The following is a 19321-nucleotide window of genomic DNA, read 5'->3' as shown; positions in this document are numbered from 1 at the left end:
CAGTCAAGGTTCAACTCTCAGCCTAATCCCTGAGGGACTCGTAACCTTGGGCAAAGCCATGGTTTCCTCACTACACAATGGCGACAACAGCCAGCTCCTCTAGTCATCACTGGCACATCCTGGGTGGCTTGGGCAATATGAGCCCCCATGCCTCCAAACACATTGGCCTTCCTCTGCCAATTGTGGCTCATTTAGAAAAGTACTCGGCTACTATTTCACCTCTGCTACATCATATGGAAACTAGCAAGAGATTCCAGAATATCCTAATAAGATGACAGGTCTTCCCCAAGCTCACCCAGAGAGAGCGAGCATGAGGCAAAGCAATGCGTGAGAAGGGACTGAAGTTAGACAGACAGATACGTTTTCTCTCCTGCTGTGTGGGTTTTCCCTCACAACCCCACCAAAATCCCTGCTTCCCAACTTTATGATACTTCTTCATTTAAGAAATGGTTTTCTTAAGTTGTCATTCATACTTTATAAAGTTTCATAAGATGGTATACATCAGTTACAGCTCAGTAAAACTGAAAACAAAATTTAAAAGCAAAAAATAAGTAAACTTTAATAAGGTAAGCTACTTTGAAAATTATCCTTGTTTTATTTATTTTTTGATATGTATTTATTTGAGAGAGGGAAAGAGAGAGCGTGAGCGGGGCAGGGGCAGAAGAAGAGGGAGAGGGAGAGGGAGAAGCCCAAGCCCATTCCCCGCTGAGCACGGAGCCCAAAGTTGGCTCCATGTGGGGCTGCATCGCACCACCGTGAGATCGTGATCTGCGCCACAATCAAGAGTCAGACGCCCAACTGAGGGGCCCCGAAATTTATCCTAGGCTTAAAGACATAACCACTGATCCCAAAATGTTAGCTCTTAAACTAGGTCACGCATTATAACTTTAGCCCACCGATGGGCAGTATTTTAAAATGTGTACCCAAAGTACACGGGAAAGTATCACTCTAAGTTATTTCTGAGAGAACTCTGGTTTCTATGTGTTTCTGTTTTTTTGTGTTTTTTTTTAAACTTTTATTTTTTTACTTGACTGAAAGAGACACAGCGAGAGAGGGAACACAAGCAGGGGGAGTGGGAGAGGGAGAAGCAGGCTTCCCGCTGAGCAGGGAGCCCGATGTAGGGCTGATCCCAGCACCCTGGGATTATGACCTGAGCCGAACGCAGACGCTTAACCGACTGAGCCACCCAGGCGCCCCTGGTTTCTACGTATTTTTATCAACTCTGAATTTTTCTGAGAAGTCCTTCCCATTTTTTCTTAGATCCAAGGTCTGTATACAAAATGTGATTTATAACTATGCCCTATGGAAAAGAGCACCCCATTCTTGTCTTTTTGTGTTACAGATTTGTCTTGTACAATTTCTCATTGAAAATTGCCTCAGGATATTTGGAGAAGACATCACTTCCCTCTTGGGCGAGAACTCAATGAGTCGTGGTAACAGCGAGAAGGCTGCAGGTACCGGGAGTAATTTAATTGGCTTTAGTGAGAAGCAGACAGCAAGGTTGCCAGGGGTCATGGGAGATGCTTAGACAGAGCTGTTCTGGAGCCCAGAGCATCGCCAGGGCAAGGATTTCCATGGGCTCCTTCTTCCGAAGGCTGGCTCACTGGTCGGGGGAGGTTCCACACTGTTGTGAGACCAAAGAAAGGACAAGATGAGATGTCTGACTTAAAGAAGTTTCTAGTGTAGATCATAAGGGCATTAGGACACTTCATGGTATGCTACAGTGTTTGGGAATTTTTTCTAACAAAATTCTAAATGGGTTCTCTCTCTCTCTCTCTCTATATACACATATATATATAACATCATACCTATATATGTAGTTATATATATATAATATATAATTAGATACTTATTCTATATAAATATATAATCATAACATATATATTTATGTATATTAGATGTGCTCTGGTTGAATCCAGAGCAAGGGCCTTTCTTCCCCTCCCTCCTCTTTTGGCTCAGGGGCTCTTGAGGCACCACAGGAATCCAGTGCCCTTTGAATCGGGTTGAAAAGAACTGGCATCATTGAGAAAAAAGGACTTGACTTGATGTCAAACAACCTCTCCAGAGTGTAAATTCCTATGCCCCCATTTCCCAGCTATATTATATTTGGCCAGTTATTCCAGCTCAGCATCAGTTTATTCATCTCTAAAATGTAGGTAAAAATAATGTCTAAATCTTAGAATTGTGGTAAACACTCTATAAGATGATGGATGTAATCCAAGAAAAACCCATTAATAGGAGTAGCAGAAGTGCTCCTGACACCAGAGGTAGTATGATTTGAGCCTAGCTAATCACAGCTACCTGGCAGCAGTCCACCTTAGAAGGTAGACTTTCGATTCAGAACCTGGAGACACGTATCATCAATGCCTCCATATTTCTGACATTTCTTGGTTTTATGATGCTTACCACATTGCTTTGAGGAAATCTATAGGAAAATACAAGTCATTAGGAATTAAGATGAGCCTGGAGCACATGGGTGGCTCAGTTGTTAAGTGTCTGCCTTCAGCTCAGGTCATGATCCGGGGGTCCTGGAATCGACCCCCGCGTTGGGCTCCCTGCTCTGAGGGAAGCCTGCTTCTCCCTCTCCCCCTCCCCCTGCTTGTGTTCCCTCTCTCATTGTCTCTCTCCCTCTGTCAAAATATGAATAAAATCTGTTAAAAAAAAAAAAAAAAGGAAAAAGAAGGTTCAGCGTATTAAACAACAACTACTACTACTAGTACTCTCTCTTCTTCCTAGACTCCGGCCGGAAGACTGTGAAAAGCCATTTTTTCAGAGACAGGGCCTTTTGGTGGGGCTCCCGCACTTGCCAGCTCACCCAGTGAACAGCCCCACCTTCCGCAAAGCCAGGACAGCTCTTTGGAGTTTCCCTCATGGATATCTGTGATAAAGACAACCTGCCCTTTCCAATTCTGGTAGGTCATCTCCTTTTGGTCTTCTATAGCCCTCCTGAGGAGCGGAAACTGAAAGGCCAAGCGTCCTCATCCAAATCTATCCCCAAATGGAGAAGTCATTACATAGTCCCTGGCTTTGGCAGAGAAGCTCTGTTACTGTTATTTCAAAGAACAGAATCTGATTTAGGTCCAGCAGACTCATGAGGCAAATACAAAAGGAAAAGACATTCTTGTCCATTCCACTTCTGTCTTGTTTCCACAAAGACCCATGGAGGCCTGTTCAGATCAGTCAAAATGGACTCTGTGTATGTGAGTCTCTGAGAGTCCACCTCATCTTCACACTCTCCCTTCATTGCCTTCCTGCTCACATGAGTCTCAAGTCTCCTTCAGCAGAGTCTACTCAGTCTAACAACTGTAAACATCTGACACGAGCATAGACTCATCCTCTGGCAAATAGGAATCTGTTAATCCTAACAGAGTATGTCAAATGAAAGCCACAGAGTTTGGCCCGTGTTATCTCAAACTGCTGTAGTGAATTGTCAGTGTGTACATTCACTGAGTATTCGGTATCTCTGCAAGCACTGTACGGTATGTAGGGAACGTTCTGCTAGCTATGAAGAAATATATCACCTTAGCTAGCATGTTACCTGCTAGCTACTACCCCAGGTCCATGCATCACAGCATATTTAGGGGCTAGCTAGGATTATCATCCTCCGCACTGCCTAAACGAATCAGAAAAGCCTCAGTACAGGATGTGTGTGCCCCAGCTCACACAATAGATAAGTAGCATAATAGATTTCAGATCCGTTGGATTCCCTGAGTCCAGCCCTTATTAAGTTTCTACACAGCAGGGAGAGGACATGAAGATAGAGCAAAAGACAATGAAAGACTCATGAGAAGGGAGGGTAATCAGAGAAGGAGAAGAGAGTTTCTGAGCCTGACTTTAAAAGAGGGAAGGAAATAGAACAAGTAGGAAAGGAGTATAGAGTCACTTAAAGAGAAATAAACAAATGGGAAATGAGTATTTCCTAAATAGACTTCCATACTTGGGGAAGAGCATCTATGTAGGGAATAATTAGAAAAAAATGCTAAAGTAGGAAACAGATGGTGATTCCCCAAAGGCTTTGAAGCAGAAAAGTTTGATTTAAAAGTGGAAACTCAGTGGAAAGGAAAATCTGATTAAAAGAAGTGTTTAAAATGTTTGAGTGTATGACTGTAAAATAGATATTTCGGTAGAAAGTATATAGAGAGACACTGAAAAAAAAAAAATCTAAATTGACTTTAGTCCTTCCAGCTCAAAAACAGTGTACCATTACATTCCCCTCCTCTTTCAAAACGGAGGCAAGCTTGTGCTCTGCGTTTGTGGATATGAGATGCCATATACTTTTCTTTTCTTCCTACAGGATATGCTTTCCTTTATTAATCAAAAAGGGCCACTCACAGAAGGCGTCTTCCGCAAATCAGCCAATATAAAATCCTGCAGAGTCCTAAAGAAAAAACTAAATTCTGGGGTCAAAGTGAACCCGTACAGTGAATCTGTTCATGTGGTCGCATCCGTCTTAAAGGTAGGGAAGGTTCTAGCATTATCCACACGTGAGTAACTGAAGCTATGATTGGTTTCCTTGATCATGACTGCTCAAGAACTGTAATGGGCATAATAGATTAAGAACCTGACAAGCTGAAAATGCTTGACAAAATCAAAATTTAAGGAAGCTACTTTAGGAGTTAAAAGCCCCATGTGTTAGAAATACTTTCTGTTTTCACTACACACCGCCCTCCCCACCTCCACTCCTGAAGTCTCCATGCAAAATACTAATACTGAAATGACTACTAGTCATGATAATAAATTTCAAAATACGCACTGACACAAACACACTGTTTACCGAAGCAGACATCCTCACCACCCTGCTAATGATGGCAAAGTTTCCAAAAGAAATGGAGCAGGGAAAAAATTTAATCCATCCACCTTGGCACTAATTAACAGCTCTGAACAACCCTATGTTAATGTAGTAATGAGTACAGTCTTTGAATCTCAGTCACATTTGGTCTTCCCTTGTCCCCCGTTAATGTTCGAAGATGGGATAAATAGCAAATGACTTAGGTAACCACTCCTACTCTGGGGCCATAGTGATATCCAGTAGTAATATACATGTAGGCATTGGGAGACAGGAGAAGAATGATGATACACTAGGTAGCAAGGTGAGCGTTGCCCTCTGTAAGGTGCACACATGGAATCGATTTTTTAGCAAGAGTTAGGAGGTTCCTTCCTGATTCTGTGTTATCAGCACCGACTAGGAAGAGGGTGTGCACTTGTGGGTATGGTGCTTAGACATTTCTAAAGTTTTCTCTTCCTGAAGTTGACGGATCTTGGTGGAGAATCAGACTCTGCAACCTTGGCCTTGATAATATCATGGCAAACTAACTGGACAATTGTCCTAAACTAGAAATGAATCTATCCTCAGGACCACAGTGAGTCTGCCATTAGACTCTCGACTTTTAGACAGTTAAGAAAAGGAAGAATGAAGCAATTGTGAGAGTAGCTTTCTTCCAGGGAGCACGCATACCCCGAGTGAGAAGACCTAGTTCTTTCCTAATATGTGTGCAAGAGCCCACCTGTTTGTGTTTTGATTGTTTCAGGCCTTTTCTTGCTAGAGTTAAGAGTTAGCACCTTGTCTAAAACAAGCAACATGGGTATGTGTATTTCTGTCCAGGAAGCTAATAGGATTTAGGATAGTCTATAGCCAGACCCTGTCAGTTTGTGGTACTTTGCAAAAAAAAAAGCACTCACACAAAATAAGTTCCAGATGATAGAAGGGAGCTTTATCTTCATTTCCACCACAGGCTAAGCTCTGCTTTTATGCCTCTAAGTTTTAGCGGGAGAAAATCCAAGCACCTGCTCCCGCGTGAGCAAGTCAATGGAAACTCGGAGCCGAGCTCCGTGTGGGTCCCAGTTTGGGTATCTGTGAAGGAAGTGGGGACTGAACTGAATTTTTTAACTACATATTTTCTCTGGAATATTTCCAATAAATATTTTCTACAATATATATACATATTTTTTTTATCTCCATAAGGACTTTCTTAGAAATATCCAAGGAAGTATATTTTTATCCGATCTCTATGACAAATGGCTCAGTGTTATTGATCAAGGCAACAAAGAGGAGAAGATAACTGCAGCCCAGAGGTAATGATGCCATAATTACTCTACTCTGGTCACATCTCCAAAATACACCCAACATACTATCAGGAAAACATTGGCTTACGTTTTGCAGCTTTGCCTACTAAAATCATGACCAACGCCAAAGAGTTTCAATTCTTCACACCCATGGGGTCCAGCTTCAGAATAGAGGCATGCTTTAGGGCTATTATTGTTCTTCTCCTGATCTTATTAATGTGGACTCCTTGGCCATTTTACCCCTTCTGGATCCATGACAGTGGTAGACGAAATTCCCTGGTCCAAGACAGATGCTAGAGCATTGACTTCCAGGGCTATGACCTTAAAAGTCTGTGAAACATTTAACTAAGCAGAGAAGTTGTTATCTGGCTCAGGAACTGAATTCAGTGCAACAATTTTGGATACCTTCATGCCTGGAACTCTGCTAGAGCGGGTTGTGTGCTAGATATACAAGGATGTACCCTGTACCCTGTCTCTTTTTCCAACCTCTTAAGTGGGATCACTTACCTAATTTAAAAGTGTGTTTTTCTGACTTTAGGCTTTTAGCCGAGCTGCCAAGAGCAAATGTTGTTCTCTTGCGATACCTTTTTGGAGTGCTATACAACATTGAGCAACATTCCTCATCCAATCAGATGACAGCTTATAATTTATCCGTTTGTATAGCCCCAAGTGTTCTTTACCCACGTGATTCCGGCAGCTTGGAATTGGAAGACAACTTGATAAGAAAGGTAATGAGAGCTCTCATTTTTGTCCCCCAGGGGGTAGAATCCCTACTTTGAACCAGACAAGTGCAGTAGTAACTCTGACGGATGGAACTTTGTGAAGTGCACATTTTCATTAGGCCCCTGTGGAGTGGGAGAGTTCTTTATCCTACTCTGGCGGGGTCTGGGAAGGGGTGTCGTTAAACGGGAAACTCGGAGCAGTCGAGTCACTTCTTCCCCCTCCAGGAGACTAAACACTAGACTGACTAAATGAGAGAGAGAATAGTCGTGTGATACGATAGGAAAGAACCTGGGCTTTGGAACTTCACCAGTCAAGGTTCAACTCTCAGCCTAATCCCTGAGGGACTCGTAACCTTGGGCAAAGCCATGGTTTCCTCACTACACAATGGCGACAACAGCCAGCTCCTCCGGTCATCACTGGCACATCCTGGGTGGCCTGGGCAATATGAGCCCCCATGCCTCCAAACACATTGGCCTTCCTCTGCCAATTGTGGCTCATCTAGAAAAGTACTCAGCTACTATTTCACCTCTGCTACGTCATATGGAAACTAGCAAGAGATTCCAGAATATCCTAATAAGATGACAGGTCTTCCCCAAGCTCACACAGAGAGAGCCAGCATGAGGCAAAGCAATGCGTGAGAAGGGACTGAAGTTAGACAGACAGATACGTTTTCTCTCCAGCTGTGTGGGTTTTCCCTCACAACCCCACCAAAATCCCTGCTTCCCAACTTTATGATACTTCTTCATTTAAGAAATGGTTTTCTTAAGTTGTCGTTCATACTTTATAAAGTTTCATAAGATGGTATACATCAGTTACAGCTCAGTAAAACTGGAAACAAAATTTAAAAGCAAAAAAATAAGTAAACTTTAATAAGGTAGGCTACTTTGAAAATTATCCTAGTTTTATTTATTTTTTTGATATGTATTTATTTGAGAGAGGGAAAGAGAGAGTGTGAGAGGGGCAGGGGCAGAAGAAGAGGGAGAGGGAGAGGGAGAAGCCCAAGCCGATTCCCTGCTGAGCATGGAGCCCAAAGTTGGCTCCATGTGGAGCTGGATCTCACCACCATGAGATTGTGATCTGCGCCGAAATCAAGAGTCAGACGCCCAACAGAGGGGCCCCGAAATTTATCCTAGGCTTAAAGACGTAACCACTGATCCCAAAATGTTAGCTCTTAACCTAGGCCACGCATTATAACTTTAGCCCACGGATGAGCAGTATTTTAAAATGTGTACCCAAAGTACACGGGAAAGTATCACTCTTTCTAAGTTATTTCTGAGAGAACTCTGGTTTCTATGTGTTTTTGTTTTTTGGTTTTTTCTTAAGCTTTTATTTATTTACTTGACTGAGAGAGACACAGCGAGAGAGGGAACACAAGCAGGGGGAGTGGGAGAGGGAGAAGCATGGTTCCCGCTGAGCAGGGAGTGTGATGTAGGGCTGATCCCAGCACCCTGCTTTCATGACCTGAGCCGAAGGCAGACGCTTTACCGAGTGAGCCACCCAGGTGCCCCTGGTTTCTACGTATTTTTATCAAGTCTGAATTTTACTGGGAAGTCCTTCCCATTTTTTCTTAGATCCAAGGTTTGCATACAAAATGTGATTTATAACTATGCCCTATGGAAAAGAGCACCCCATTCTTGTCTTTTTGTGTTACAGATTTGTCTTGTACAATTTCTCATTGAAAATTGCCTCAGGATATTTGGAGAAGACATCACTTCCCTCTTGGGCGAGAACTCAATGAGTCGTGGTAACAGCGAGAAGGCTGCAGGTACCGGGAGTAATTTAATTGGCTTTAGTGAGAAGCAGACAGCAAGGTTGCCAGGGGTCATGGGAGATGCTTAGACAGAGCTGTTCTGGAGCCCAGAGCATCGCCAGGGCAAGGATTTCCATGGGCTCCTTCTTCCGAAGGCAGGCGCACAGGTCAAGGGAGGTTCCACACTGTTGTGAGACCAAAGAAAGGATAAGATGAGGTCTCTGACTTCAAGAAGTTTCTAGTGTAGATCATAAGGGCATTAGGACTCATCATGGTATGCTACAGTGTTTGGGAATTTCTCTAACAAAATTTGAATGGGTGCCATATATATATGTCATATCATACATATATGTTTAGTTATATATATAATATATAATTAGAAATTTAGAATATCTAATTTTTAAACACAATGTATATACTTATGTATATTAGATGTGCTCTGGTTGAAGCCAGAGCAAGTGGCCTTTCTTCCCCTCCCTCCTCTTTTGGCTCAGGGGCTCTTGAGGTACCACAGGATTCCAGTGTCCTTTGAACTGGGTTGAAAAGAACTGGCATCAGTTCTTTCTCTCTAAAATTGTGGATAAAAATATTGTCTAAATCTTAGAATTGTTGTAAAGATTAAATAAGGTGATGGATGTAAAATAAATTTCAAAAAAAAGCCATTAATAGGACTAGGAGAAGTGCCCCTGAGACTAGAGCTAGTATATTTGAGCCTAGCTAATCACAGCTAACTCGTAGCAGTCCACCTTATAATAGACTTTCGATTCAGAACTTGGAGACACATCTCATCAATCCCTCTATATTTTTGACATTTCTTGGTTTTATGACGTTTTTGTCATTGCTTTGAGGAAATCTTTAGGAAAATACATGTCATCAGGAATTAAGATAAATCTAGTGTAGTGTCTGAGAATATGCTTATATAAGACAACTGTTTATTCTTCATTTCAGTAGTGTCAGGAAATCAACCTCTTGAATCCAAGCCAGTGAGAGTGAGAGTGATTTACAAAAAGGCACAACTGCAGAATGATACGAAGACCCCATCTGGCATGGTTCCACCCAGCTACCTGTCTACAGTTTTCTAAGTCACTGAAGACTACCATCTACATAATGACACTTGACTCATTCCGTATAGAAAATAAAATGAACTGTTTTTCCAATGAATGAAAAATGAGCCCCTTCCAAGGAACTTGCTCATCCCATTAGAATTTTTCTTTTGCCTCATCTCATATTATCCATATTGAGGAAATCTTCCCACAAAGTATCTCCTCTGTCTTCAATACCTACCATCTCATATTATGTACTTTGTTGCATTGTAGTGTATTGCATATTTTTATACTGATGCAATAAAAGTAATTCCATCACTCAGTGGGTTAGACATCCATTTTACTTGTTTATGATTCATATCAACACTTCAGTGGAGGCTCATCTGAGCAGTTCTGGTCTCAGCTGAGGTCACTTGAGCACCTGCAGTCAGCTGGCAGCTCATCTCGAGCTAACCTAGGAGTCTGTTTATTGGTGTTGGCTCTCAGCTGGTCCCCATGTCTTCAACGAGCTAGCCTGTCCTGCATATGGTGGAGGAAGAGTTGCCAGAAGCAAGAAAGGCTTTTCAAGAGTTAATGTGGGAGAGGACTGTGCAAAGCACCATGCCAAAGACAGTGATTTACAAGACAAGGAGGTATTCATTATTTATTAAGACCACACATGATAATCAAAGCTCAAGGCAGCACCACTACTACACACATCCTTTTATTCATCGGCTTTTAATCCTCAGTGGATTATAATCAGCATTTCCTAAAAGGCATTCAAAGTGTGGTAGGAAGTATCTTTGAAATAGTAACTGATTTTTTACCTCAGGTATTCTTTGCCTCTATCCTTGTCCCGGTCTTAAGCTGTCTTACGGACAACTAAATCACTTCCTCAGGGAATAGAAGCTATAGGAGAATATGAGGAAAAGGGAGCCCTTTGTTGCTTATGAGTTTTAAAAATTTAGCTTTCTAGGAAACAAAACTTACTCATGGCATAGAGTAGAAGATTTAGGTGGAAATCTCATGGGAAAAGCCCAAAATCATTAGGTACATGGGACATCTGCCCCTTTTCCTGGATAGAAGCCAAAAGAAAGCAGGAAGGCCTCACAGAATAGCTAATTGACTTGTCTAAGAAAGACGGGGCCCCTGTGGGTCCACATAGAGTTTCTTATACCTCAGCATGGAACAGATCAGTAAGAAAAGTATTCCCATCAATTCCAGAATAGTATGGAAGAACTACAGAGAGCCACCAGGTTTGAAAGACATGTCTCAACAACAGTAGTACTGACCAATTCCCCAGGACCAGAGAACAGTTAGGACATCTCAGCAGATGCTAGTATACATCAATGACCCAAAGCAGCAGATAAGTGCCACCTCGCCATCTCATAGCCTTCTAACTCCCTGGCACTAGAAGACTCCAGAACATAGACACACTCCTGGGGGAAATTAAGAGATCCTGAATTTCTACCAATCTGGGAACAGAGAATCAAACTAGACACCAAGCGAGCTATTTAAAAACACAGAATTGGACATTTATTACATATGTCAATGTATACATTGAGGTTGGTATCAATATATATAGAATATATGATCCAAGCACAGTTTTCCTAGAAAGGGTTCCCTGGTCAAATAGGTTAGGGAAATTCTGTATTTTCCTTTTGAAGTCAAATGCTCCAGTTTTTTCCACACTTATTTGACATTGCTTGGCCCTTTTGGAGTAACCCCATTAATTAATGATCCTGGGAACATACATTAATAAACATCGCTCTGAATTTATTTCTTCTTAACTCACAGATTTTACCATTTCACTCACCTGCTAAGAAGCCATCAATAGATCTTTGAATTTTTGTTTTTTTTTCAGAAAAAAATGTCCTTTTTTAGATCCTCCACAATGCAACCTGCTCTAGTAATCAATTTTGTCTTCACTCTTTCCCATTGTAGATCCTTTGCTTTAGCTAGGTCAGAAACGTTACTGGTCCCTGAATAAGTCACACTCACTTTTCTAACTATAATCCTCACCTCTCCTTGGTCTCTACGTTTCCACCCACTAACTAGGTAGCCATCTGGGTTCTCCACTCCCAGAATTTCACAAAGCCTTCCTGATCTCAAATTAATTGTTCTTTACATGAGCGCTTGCCCCTACTAGACATTGGCTCGTATGCTGCTTTGCACCGTCAGGAATTATGCCAGTGTGTTCATACATTATTCAGCAAATCCAAATTCCTGTGGTAAACAACTGTATCTTGTGTTAGTTTTATATTACTTTTAATGCCTGGCTAAATTTCTACTCAAAAAAATATGAATGAATATGTTCAATTTTCGAAGGGTGTAGAGATTTTATACACATTGGTAGCAACTGCAAGTTTTAAAACTGAAGAGGTAGAATACAGCACATATGGAATTTCAATGGGTGGCAATAAGACATCATCAGTTTGACCAATTTTTTTAGATATGACTTCACAGCCTTATTCACAAGTTCTGGGATATATTATTTTTATTCATTATGTAAAAAATCTGATATCGGTGTGATGCATTTGGGAATAATTGCATTTTTGTATTAAATTTCTTCTAAATATCAACAATCCAGAATAAAAGGGGCAAAAAAACATGGCTGGGCAATGCATCTGTGAGTTTTTAAGCCAAGGAAGATATTAAAAAAAAAAAAAAAATTGAAAAGAAGAGGAGCTAGAAATACCAGAAGGTAAAGAAAAGCTGAAATCGAACTTATTTGTCAATGGCAACTCAAGAGATTCCTGACCTAGGAAAATGGTTAATAAATGTTAGTATTTCCTTCAGGAGACTCAAGCATAATGTCTCCTTGAGAATAACAATTTATTTCTTAAATTTGAGGAAAAGATCCTAGGAACTCTGATAAACTGTAAAAGAACTTAATTGCCTAATCTAGAATGAATAAAAGGCAATTAGACATTCTGATATTGGCCTTTACCGTACCTGGGAGTAAGATGTGTGTAGTCATCAGTCAATCTGCACTTAGTGATGTAGTTAAGGTTAAACATCTCCAGAAGTAAAATAAAGGTACTTAGAATGACTCTCCTATTTTATTCCAGAAAGAAAGCGACTCACAGGCTACCAATATCAGCAAATTAATATCATGGATGGTTGGGATTAATTACCATGATAAATTAAGTGGGATATATATATAATCACTCAATGTTTATTCCACAAAAGCAACATGTAAGAATTTGGTGAGTGGAATATATATTAGTACAAGAAGCCACTTCTTTTCAGAGAGCACTGAACGATGCCTTTTATATTTTTCTGTAATTCTTTCTATGCTTAAGCCGAATGGGCCAGTAATACTCTGAAGATTTATAGTGGATGGTGACTCTATTTTCCAGTTTTGTTTTGTTTTACTTACCCACAACATAATTGGTGCTAAGAAAAAATTGGCTTCCTTATGGTCCTGGGCCTAAATGTCAGTATTAATTTAGTTGGCTTAATCTTTAAAAAATGGTATCATTCCTTTGTCAAATAAAAGAAACAACTAGAAAACCAAACTGTCAAAGGAAAGTTATAATTTCCTAAAATGGAAAAAGAGAAACTGCTTTGTAAGAATGGGAGTTTTTCCAAAATGTAAAAATATAAAACTAGTTGGGAAAGAAAAAACAAAACAACACCGTCTTCAGGATAGTGATTACCTCTGTGGAAGGAAAGAATGGGATTGAGTAAAGGGGGAAAAAAGAAACTCCAAGCACACATATATTAATTTAATTTCTTGAAAGATTTAAAAATGCTAACATTTCACCACGTGCTTCACACTTCTTAAGAAAATGTTAGAGGTGACTTTATTACATAAATATCCACAACATACCCATGCATACACACACACACACACACAATTTGTATATATAAACATACAAAACATTGTTAAATGAATAAGTAAACTACAGAAATTCTTATCATTCAGCAATTTTATCTTTTTACCATAGGTTTTGTGATTCCTCTGTATGGATGACCTGGTTCACTCCGTCTAGTATTCCATTATATGATAATGCATTTATGTGTGTACACATCTACCTTGATCAAACTTTCTAGAGGCTTGCCTAGTTTATTAGCTTTCAAAGAAATAGATTTTAAAAATCATCTCCATTAATGTTTTTTCCTAGGTTATTAATTTGTGTTTTGCTTTTACCATTCTGTTGCTTCAACTTTCTTACTGTTTTCACTTCTTCATCTAGCTTCTTGGATTAAATGCTAGCTCATTTAAATTTAGTAAATATATTTAATAAGACTATTCATAACTTCTAAGTACTGCTTTATCTATATCTCACAAATTTTTCATATTTTAGTTTGTTGATAAAACCATTACAGTTTATGATTCTCTTTGTGAAGTATTTTTTCACTTACTCATTGTTTAAGCTTTTGTTTTTTTCAGATTTTCTAACCTATAGGATTTTAATTACTAGTGGTAGTAGTTAATTTCTAAATAAATTACATAGTAATTAGATAATATGGTTTGAATAACTATGACTTTTTGTGACTGAGAGTATACAGTTAATTTTATACATATCTAATGTGTTGCATGCATGCTTTAGGAGAATGTGTATCCTCTGTTGTGTTGTCTTTTGGGTGCAGGCATATGTAAATTCACAATTATGTCCTATGCGTTCCTCAGATTCTCTGTATGTTCTCCAAATATGTGGTTTCTGAAAGAGGTGTTAAATTTTGCCATTATGCTTACATGAGCTTTTCAATTTTATTTTGTAATTCTGAATTTTTGTAGTTGTTGGCTTTTGGTGTTTTATAGTTTAACTCTATATTGTTAGGCAAATACAAATTTATAACTTCTATAGCCTTTTCATGAAGTATAGCTTATTTGCTTTATTCACATTAATGTGTTGACTTCATATTCTATTTTGACAGATATTGTTGCACCAGCTCTTTTTTGGTTCATATATGCTTAGTATATTTCTTTTTTTTCCTTTTTATATTTTCTGTTTCAGAGTGTGTTTGTGTGCATGTGTGTATAGCAGTGTGCCTTATAAGCAGCATATAACTGATTTTTTTATATCCATGCTGATAATTTCTGATTTTTAATAGAGTGATTTAATCTATTTACATTTATTGTCGTTACAATGTACTTTGAGTTACACTGACCACCTTATTTTGTATTTTTCTTTCATCAGAGATTTCTCCTGGTTTCTTTTTTCTTCCTTTCCTAATTTTTATGTGTGTACACATCTACCTTGATCAAACTTTCTAGAGGCTTGCCTAGTTTATTCATGCAGGCTAATTTTTGTTGGATTGATAATTAAAGTTTAGTATTTTCTCTATCAATTTTTATTTATATATATTAAAATTTCTCAGCTATTATATCTTTGACTAATTTGCTGCAATATCCCTCTATTATCTTTTACTAGAATCCACTAAAATTTTATGAAACGGTGATTCTCAAAGGACACTCCATATAAACAACTCTTTTAATTTTTCTCTTTATACTGCATCCTGAGTAAACTTCTCAGTTCTTTCTTCCAGTTTATTAATTCTTTAACTTTGGACATTCTAGAGTTAATTCTTTTAGTTTCATGTCTTTTTTTCACGCCTATATGTTTTCTGGGATTACTAATCAGATCTTTTTCCTATTCATGTAATTTAAATTTTTTCAATAAAGATCATTTCAGGGGCGCCTGGGTGGCTCACCGGGCTGAGGATACGATTCTTGATTTTGGCTCAGGTCATGATCTCAGGATCCTGAGATGTATCCCCGACTGAGGCTCCCCGCTCAGCAGGTAGTCTGCTTGAGATTCTCTCTCTCTCCCTCTGCTCCTCCCTGCTCTCTCTCTCTCAAATAAATAAATAAATAATCTTTAAAAAAAAATAAACATCATTTCATTCGTTTTCCTCTCTGATTTTGGTACCAAGAAGGAGGATGCTGCTGTGACAAATACCTAAAAATGTCAAAGCAGCTTTAGAATTGGGGAAGGGGTAGAGGTTGGAGGAGTTTTGAGGGGCATGCTGGGAAAAGTCCACATTGCTGTGAAGGGAGTGTTGGTAGAAATAATAGATGTTGAAGGTGATTCTGGTAAGTGTTCAGAAATAAAAGCGAGAGCTTCAGGGATAGACTCTATCTTCTTAGAGAGTATGTAACTAATCAGAAACAGAATGTTAGAAATATGGATGTTGAACATCTTTCTGGTGAGATCTCAGATGGAAATGAAGAACATGCTGTTGGAAACTGTAAGAAAGGAGATCCTTGTTATGAAATAGCAAAGAACTTGGCTTACCTAGTGTTCTAGTGTTTTCTGGAAGGTCGAACTTGCAAGCTATAAGATTGGGTATTTACCTGAGGAGATTTCTCAGGGAAGTTTTAAAGGAGTTTGTTTCTTCCTGATTGCTCATAGTAAAATGCAAGAAGAGAGAAATGAGTTGAGGCAGGTATTAAGCAAAAGGAAATCAGGACTTGAAGATGTGGAAAATTCTCAAGTTTTCCAAAATCAGTTTGTCATTTCTACTCTAACACAGGTGCTCATGCTGTTGCTGCCCCTAGATGGTTCCTCCTGTTCTCTTCCTGTCCAAATCCAACCTATAGAGTGTCAGCTTCCCAACAAAGTCTGTCTTGATTTGTTCAGTCATGTTGGCATTTTCTCTTGTGAATTTCTATATCCTTGTAATCATTTTCGTGTAATGTTTGTGACAGGTAGTCTTTAAGGCACATCTTTTTTTTTTTTTTTTTAATTTTACATTTTCTGAAACTGAAGTACCCCCCCTGTCTGTGTATATATGTTTTGGGTTTTTTTTTTCAGCAATTCTCTGTCCGCCCTCAAATGCTTTTAAATGGATAACACATGCATAATCCATGGGTTCTAGAAAATGAGGAAGTAGGAAACTTGACTTCGCAATTGTTCTCAGGTGGTCCTCCATGGCACCTTCCAGAGCCACCAAGAGCAGGGCTAACGCAGTGGGAAAGTTAAGTAAACCAGTGGAGCCCTGCTCTGGTCACTCTTACAACCTTGAACAAGCAGCTCACCTCTTTCTTTCTTTCTTTCTTTTTTTTGTACTTTTTGGCTTTATTATTTTATTTATGGGTCTGAGGCAAAAGGTTTTGTGAACCTGAAAATATTGGTATAAATATGTAGTATGTTTTAGATTTGTCTCTCTCATTAGAACACAGGCTTCTGCACCCAAAGGGACTAGCGCAGTTATAGCTAGATAATTGGGTCAGCTTGTTCTTGATCGGTTTGTGTGCAAACATCAGACTACATCCACAGTGAGCATTCCTCTTAATCTTTTCAAACAACTGTGTGCCAATCTCCTAAATATTAGTTTCTTTCTGTGTCTTAATTTTCTTAAAAAAGTGGTGTCTTAGGCCTCCCAGAATGAACATGAATTATTGCTCTAGTATTTATACACAGCAAGTTTTAGATTTCTTTCCAAAACACATGCATGGGTTTTAAGGAAATCTGTAAATGGCTATAATTTAAGATCAGAAAGTATTACCCTTAAGATAATATTAGAATTTGGAAGGAAAAAAACACAACTTTTATTTAGGAACTTGTTATCTCGAACATAGAATTCTGTTCCTGCAGAATTTCAAGTTATATACTTAGTTTGGATGCAAGAAGCAAATGTTGGAAAACTAGAAGTAGGTGAAGTTTGAAAAGACTACACAGGGAATGAATTTACATTATCTACTTTCCTCCTTTTATTTGGGGGGGGTGAGAGAGAAAACAAGCATACACTTTATTGTAAGAAACTGGCTCACTTGGGGTGCCTGGATGGCTCAGTCAGTTTAGCATCCAACTCTTGATTTCGGTGCAGGTCATGAGATTGAGCCCCACATCAGGCTCCATGCTCAGTGTTGAGTCTGCTTGAGATTCTCTCCCTTCCCCCTGCTTGCATGTTCTATTAATTAATTAATTAATTAATTAATTAATTAATTAAAATCTTAAAAAAGTAATGGGCTCACACAATTGTGGAGGCTGGCAAGTCTGAAATCTGTAGGGCACGCTGGCAGGCTTGAAATTCAGGTAAGAGTTGATGTTACAATCTTGAGCCCAAATTCCAGGCTGGTCAGATAAATGAGAAATTTAGGCAAGGTTTCTATTTTGCAGTCTTGAGGCTGTATTTCTTCTCCTATGGAAAACTGGTCTTTGCTCTTAAAGCCTTCAACTGATTCGATGGGGCCCCCACACACTAAGGAATGTAATCTGCTTTACTCAAAGCCTACTAATTTAAATGTTAATCACACCTAAAAAATACATTCACAGCAACATCTAGACTAGTGTTTGGCCAAACTATTGGGCACCATAGCATAGCCAAGTTAACATAAAAAATTAACCATCACAGTGTCTCATTACCTATTAGGCTCTGTTTTCTGACATCTTTTCTTCACTCAGCTCTACTTAGTTTCACCTTAATCCACCAAATAAAATGCAACATGATTTCAGCCTTGTAAGGGTCTCCAATTTGCTAAAGACCTGAAATCCCCGAACTAATCAAGATTTCAGAGAGCTGTCTAGATGACACAGCCACAAAGACCAAATCTCCAGGAGCTTTGTGTGTCAGAGGTTTTCCCGCATGGTAGGTTTGGTGGAAGAGACAATGAGTGAAAGAAGTGGATTATGTGAGGCAGGTTGAGCTCAAAATGTTAACACAGATTTGTCCCTGAATTGACCTTATGGATGGTGTATCACTTGTGTCATTATTTCTAGAAGTAAATTTTCATGAAGTCTTTAAAGGAGTACCTTGGTACATATGTCAAGACTGATGAAGTGTGGGTAAGTAAAGGTGGATCTGAACTGCTCTTTCCTGCTGCATTTGGAATCTCAGTGGTCATCTCCTGGATTTGTTTAGAGCAGAACTGATACAGCACATTTCGAGCTCTCAAAATGACATTTGAATGCATTCAAATGAATGCAAGTAGCTGTATAAAGTAAGCACTAAAAAATGAGATTAACCACTGCTAGGCTTTATGAGCCCAAGCATGTTTTTCTTCTAGCACCGTGGTAATAATAAAACTTACTTGTAGAGGTCTTGGCAGTTTAAAAGCAGCACATTTGTATTTCCACATTTGAGTCTCCCTCCAAATAGCATGATGGTGGGAGGGGGGAACGCCTGGATGGCTCAGTCGTTAAGCATCTGCCTTCGGCTCAGGTCATAATCTCGGGGTCCTGGGATCGAGTCCTGCATTGGGCTCCCTGCTCGGCGGGGAGCCTGCTTCTCCCTCTCCCTCTGCTGCTCCCCCTGCTTGTGCTCTCTCTCTCTCTCTCTCTGTGTCAAATAAATAAATAAAATCTTAAAAAAAAAAAAACAAATAGAATGATGGATAAAATATTGTTCTACAGATATGGAATTTGGGATTCAGAATTCCGATTTCACTTGCTGAAGGACAAATAGTAAATACTGGGGTCAGAAGTAGATAGACCACAGCTTTTTCCACTACATCATCTACTCTGTTAAACATTCTTAATTGCTGTTCTGGGAGATAAAAGTCATTATGTTTCTAAAGGAGATTATGAACAGCACTGAACGACTTGTTTTAGTGGTAGGGGTTCTTACACAGGAAAATAAAAAGCAACTACTTGTGGCATTACTGTGAAAGCCCCTTACTATGAATTATCAGAGAAAAAAGTTAAGTTTACATGAATTTCATTGATTTAAAATGTAACATGAAAATGCTGGAAGAAAAAAGAAATGGTGTTTTTCAGTTATGATAATAAAGGAAGTAATTTTCTTTTGTGACTGGTAATTGCATTGGAAAACATTAAAAAAAAATACGTGCCACTCAAATTTAAGTAGA

At 39.2% G+C, this 19321-nt stretch overlaps 1 protein-coding gene across 1 annotated transcript in view; it reads left to right on the top strand.

The window, feature by feature from the left end:
* Nucleotides 1-2642: 2642 nt before the first annotated feature.
* The window catches only part of LOC135363130 (rho GTPase-activating protein 20-like), a 41994-nt gene continuing 25315 nt past the window's right edge, over nucleotides 2643-19321 (top strand). Inside the window, exons 1-4 of the mRNA XM_064583818.1 lie at nucleotides 2643-2912; nucleotides 4295-4456; nucleotides 5963-6072; nucleotides 6602-6791. Coding sequence (XP_064439888.1) covers nucleotides 2871-2912; nucleotides 4295-4456; nucleotides 5963-6072; nucleotides 6602-6791 — 504 coding nt within the window. The 5' untranslated portion in view covers nucleotides 2643-2870. The remainder of the gene's footprint in view (nucleotides 2913-4294; nucleotides 4457-5962; nucleotides 6073-6601; nucleotides 6792-19321) is intronic.

This window comes from Mirounga angustirostris, unplaced genomic scaffold, assembly GCF_029215605.1.
Source record: "Mirounga angustirostris isolate CCGP_5_RB_7025 unplaced genomic scaffold, mMirAng1.0.hap1 SCAF_31, whole genome shotgun sequence".
NCBI classification, from domain to species: domain Eukaryota; kingdom Metazoa; phylum Chordata; class Mammalia; order Carnivora; family Phocidae; genus Mirounga; species Mirounga angustirostris.
This window is presented reverse-complemented; position numbering and strand designations above follow the sequence as displayed.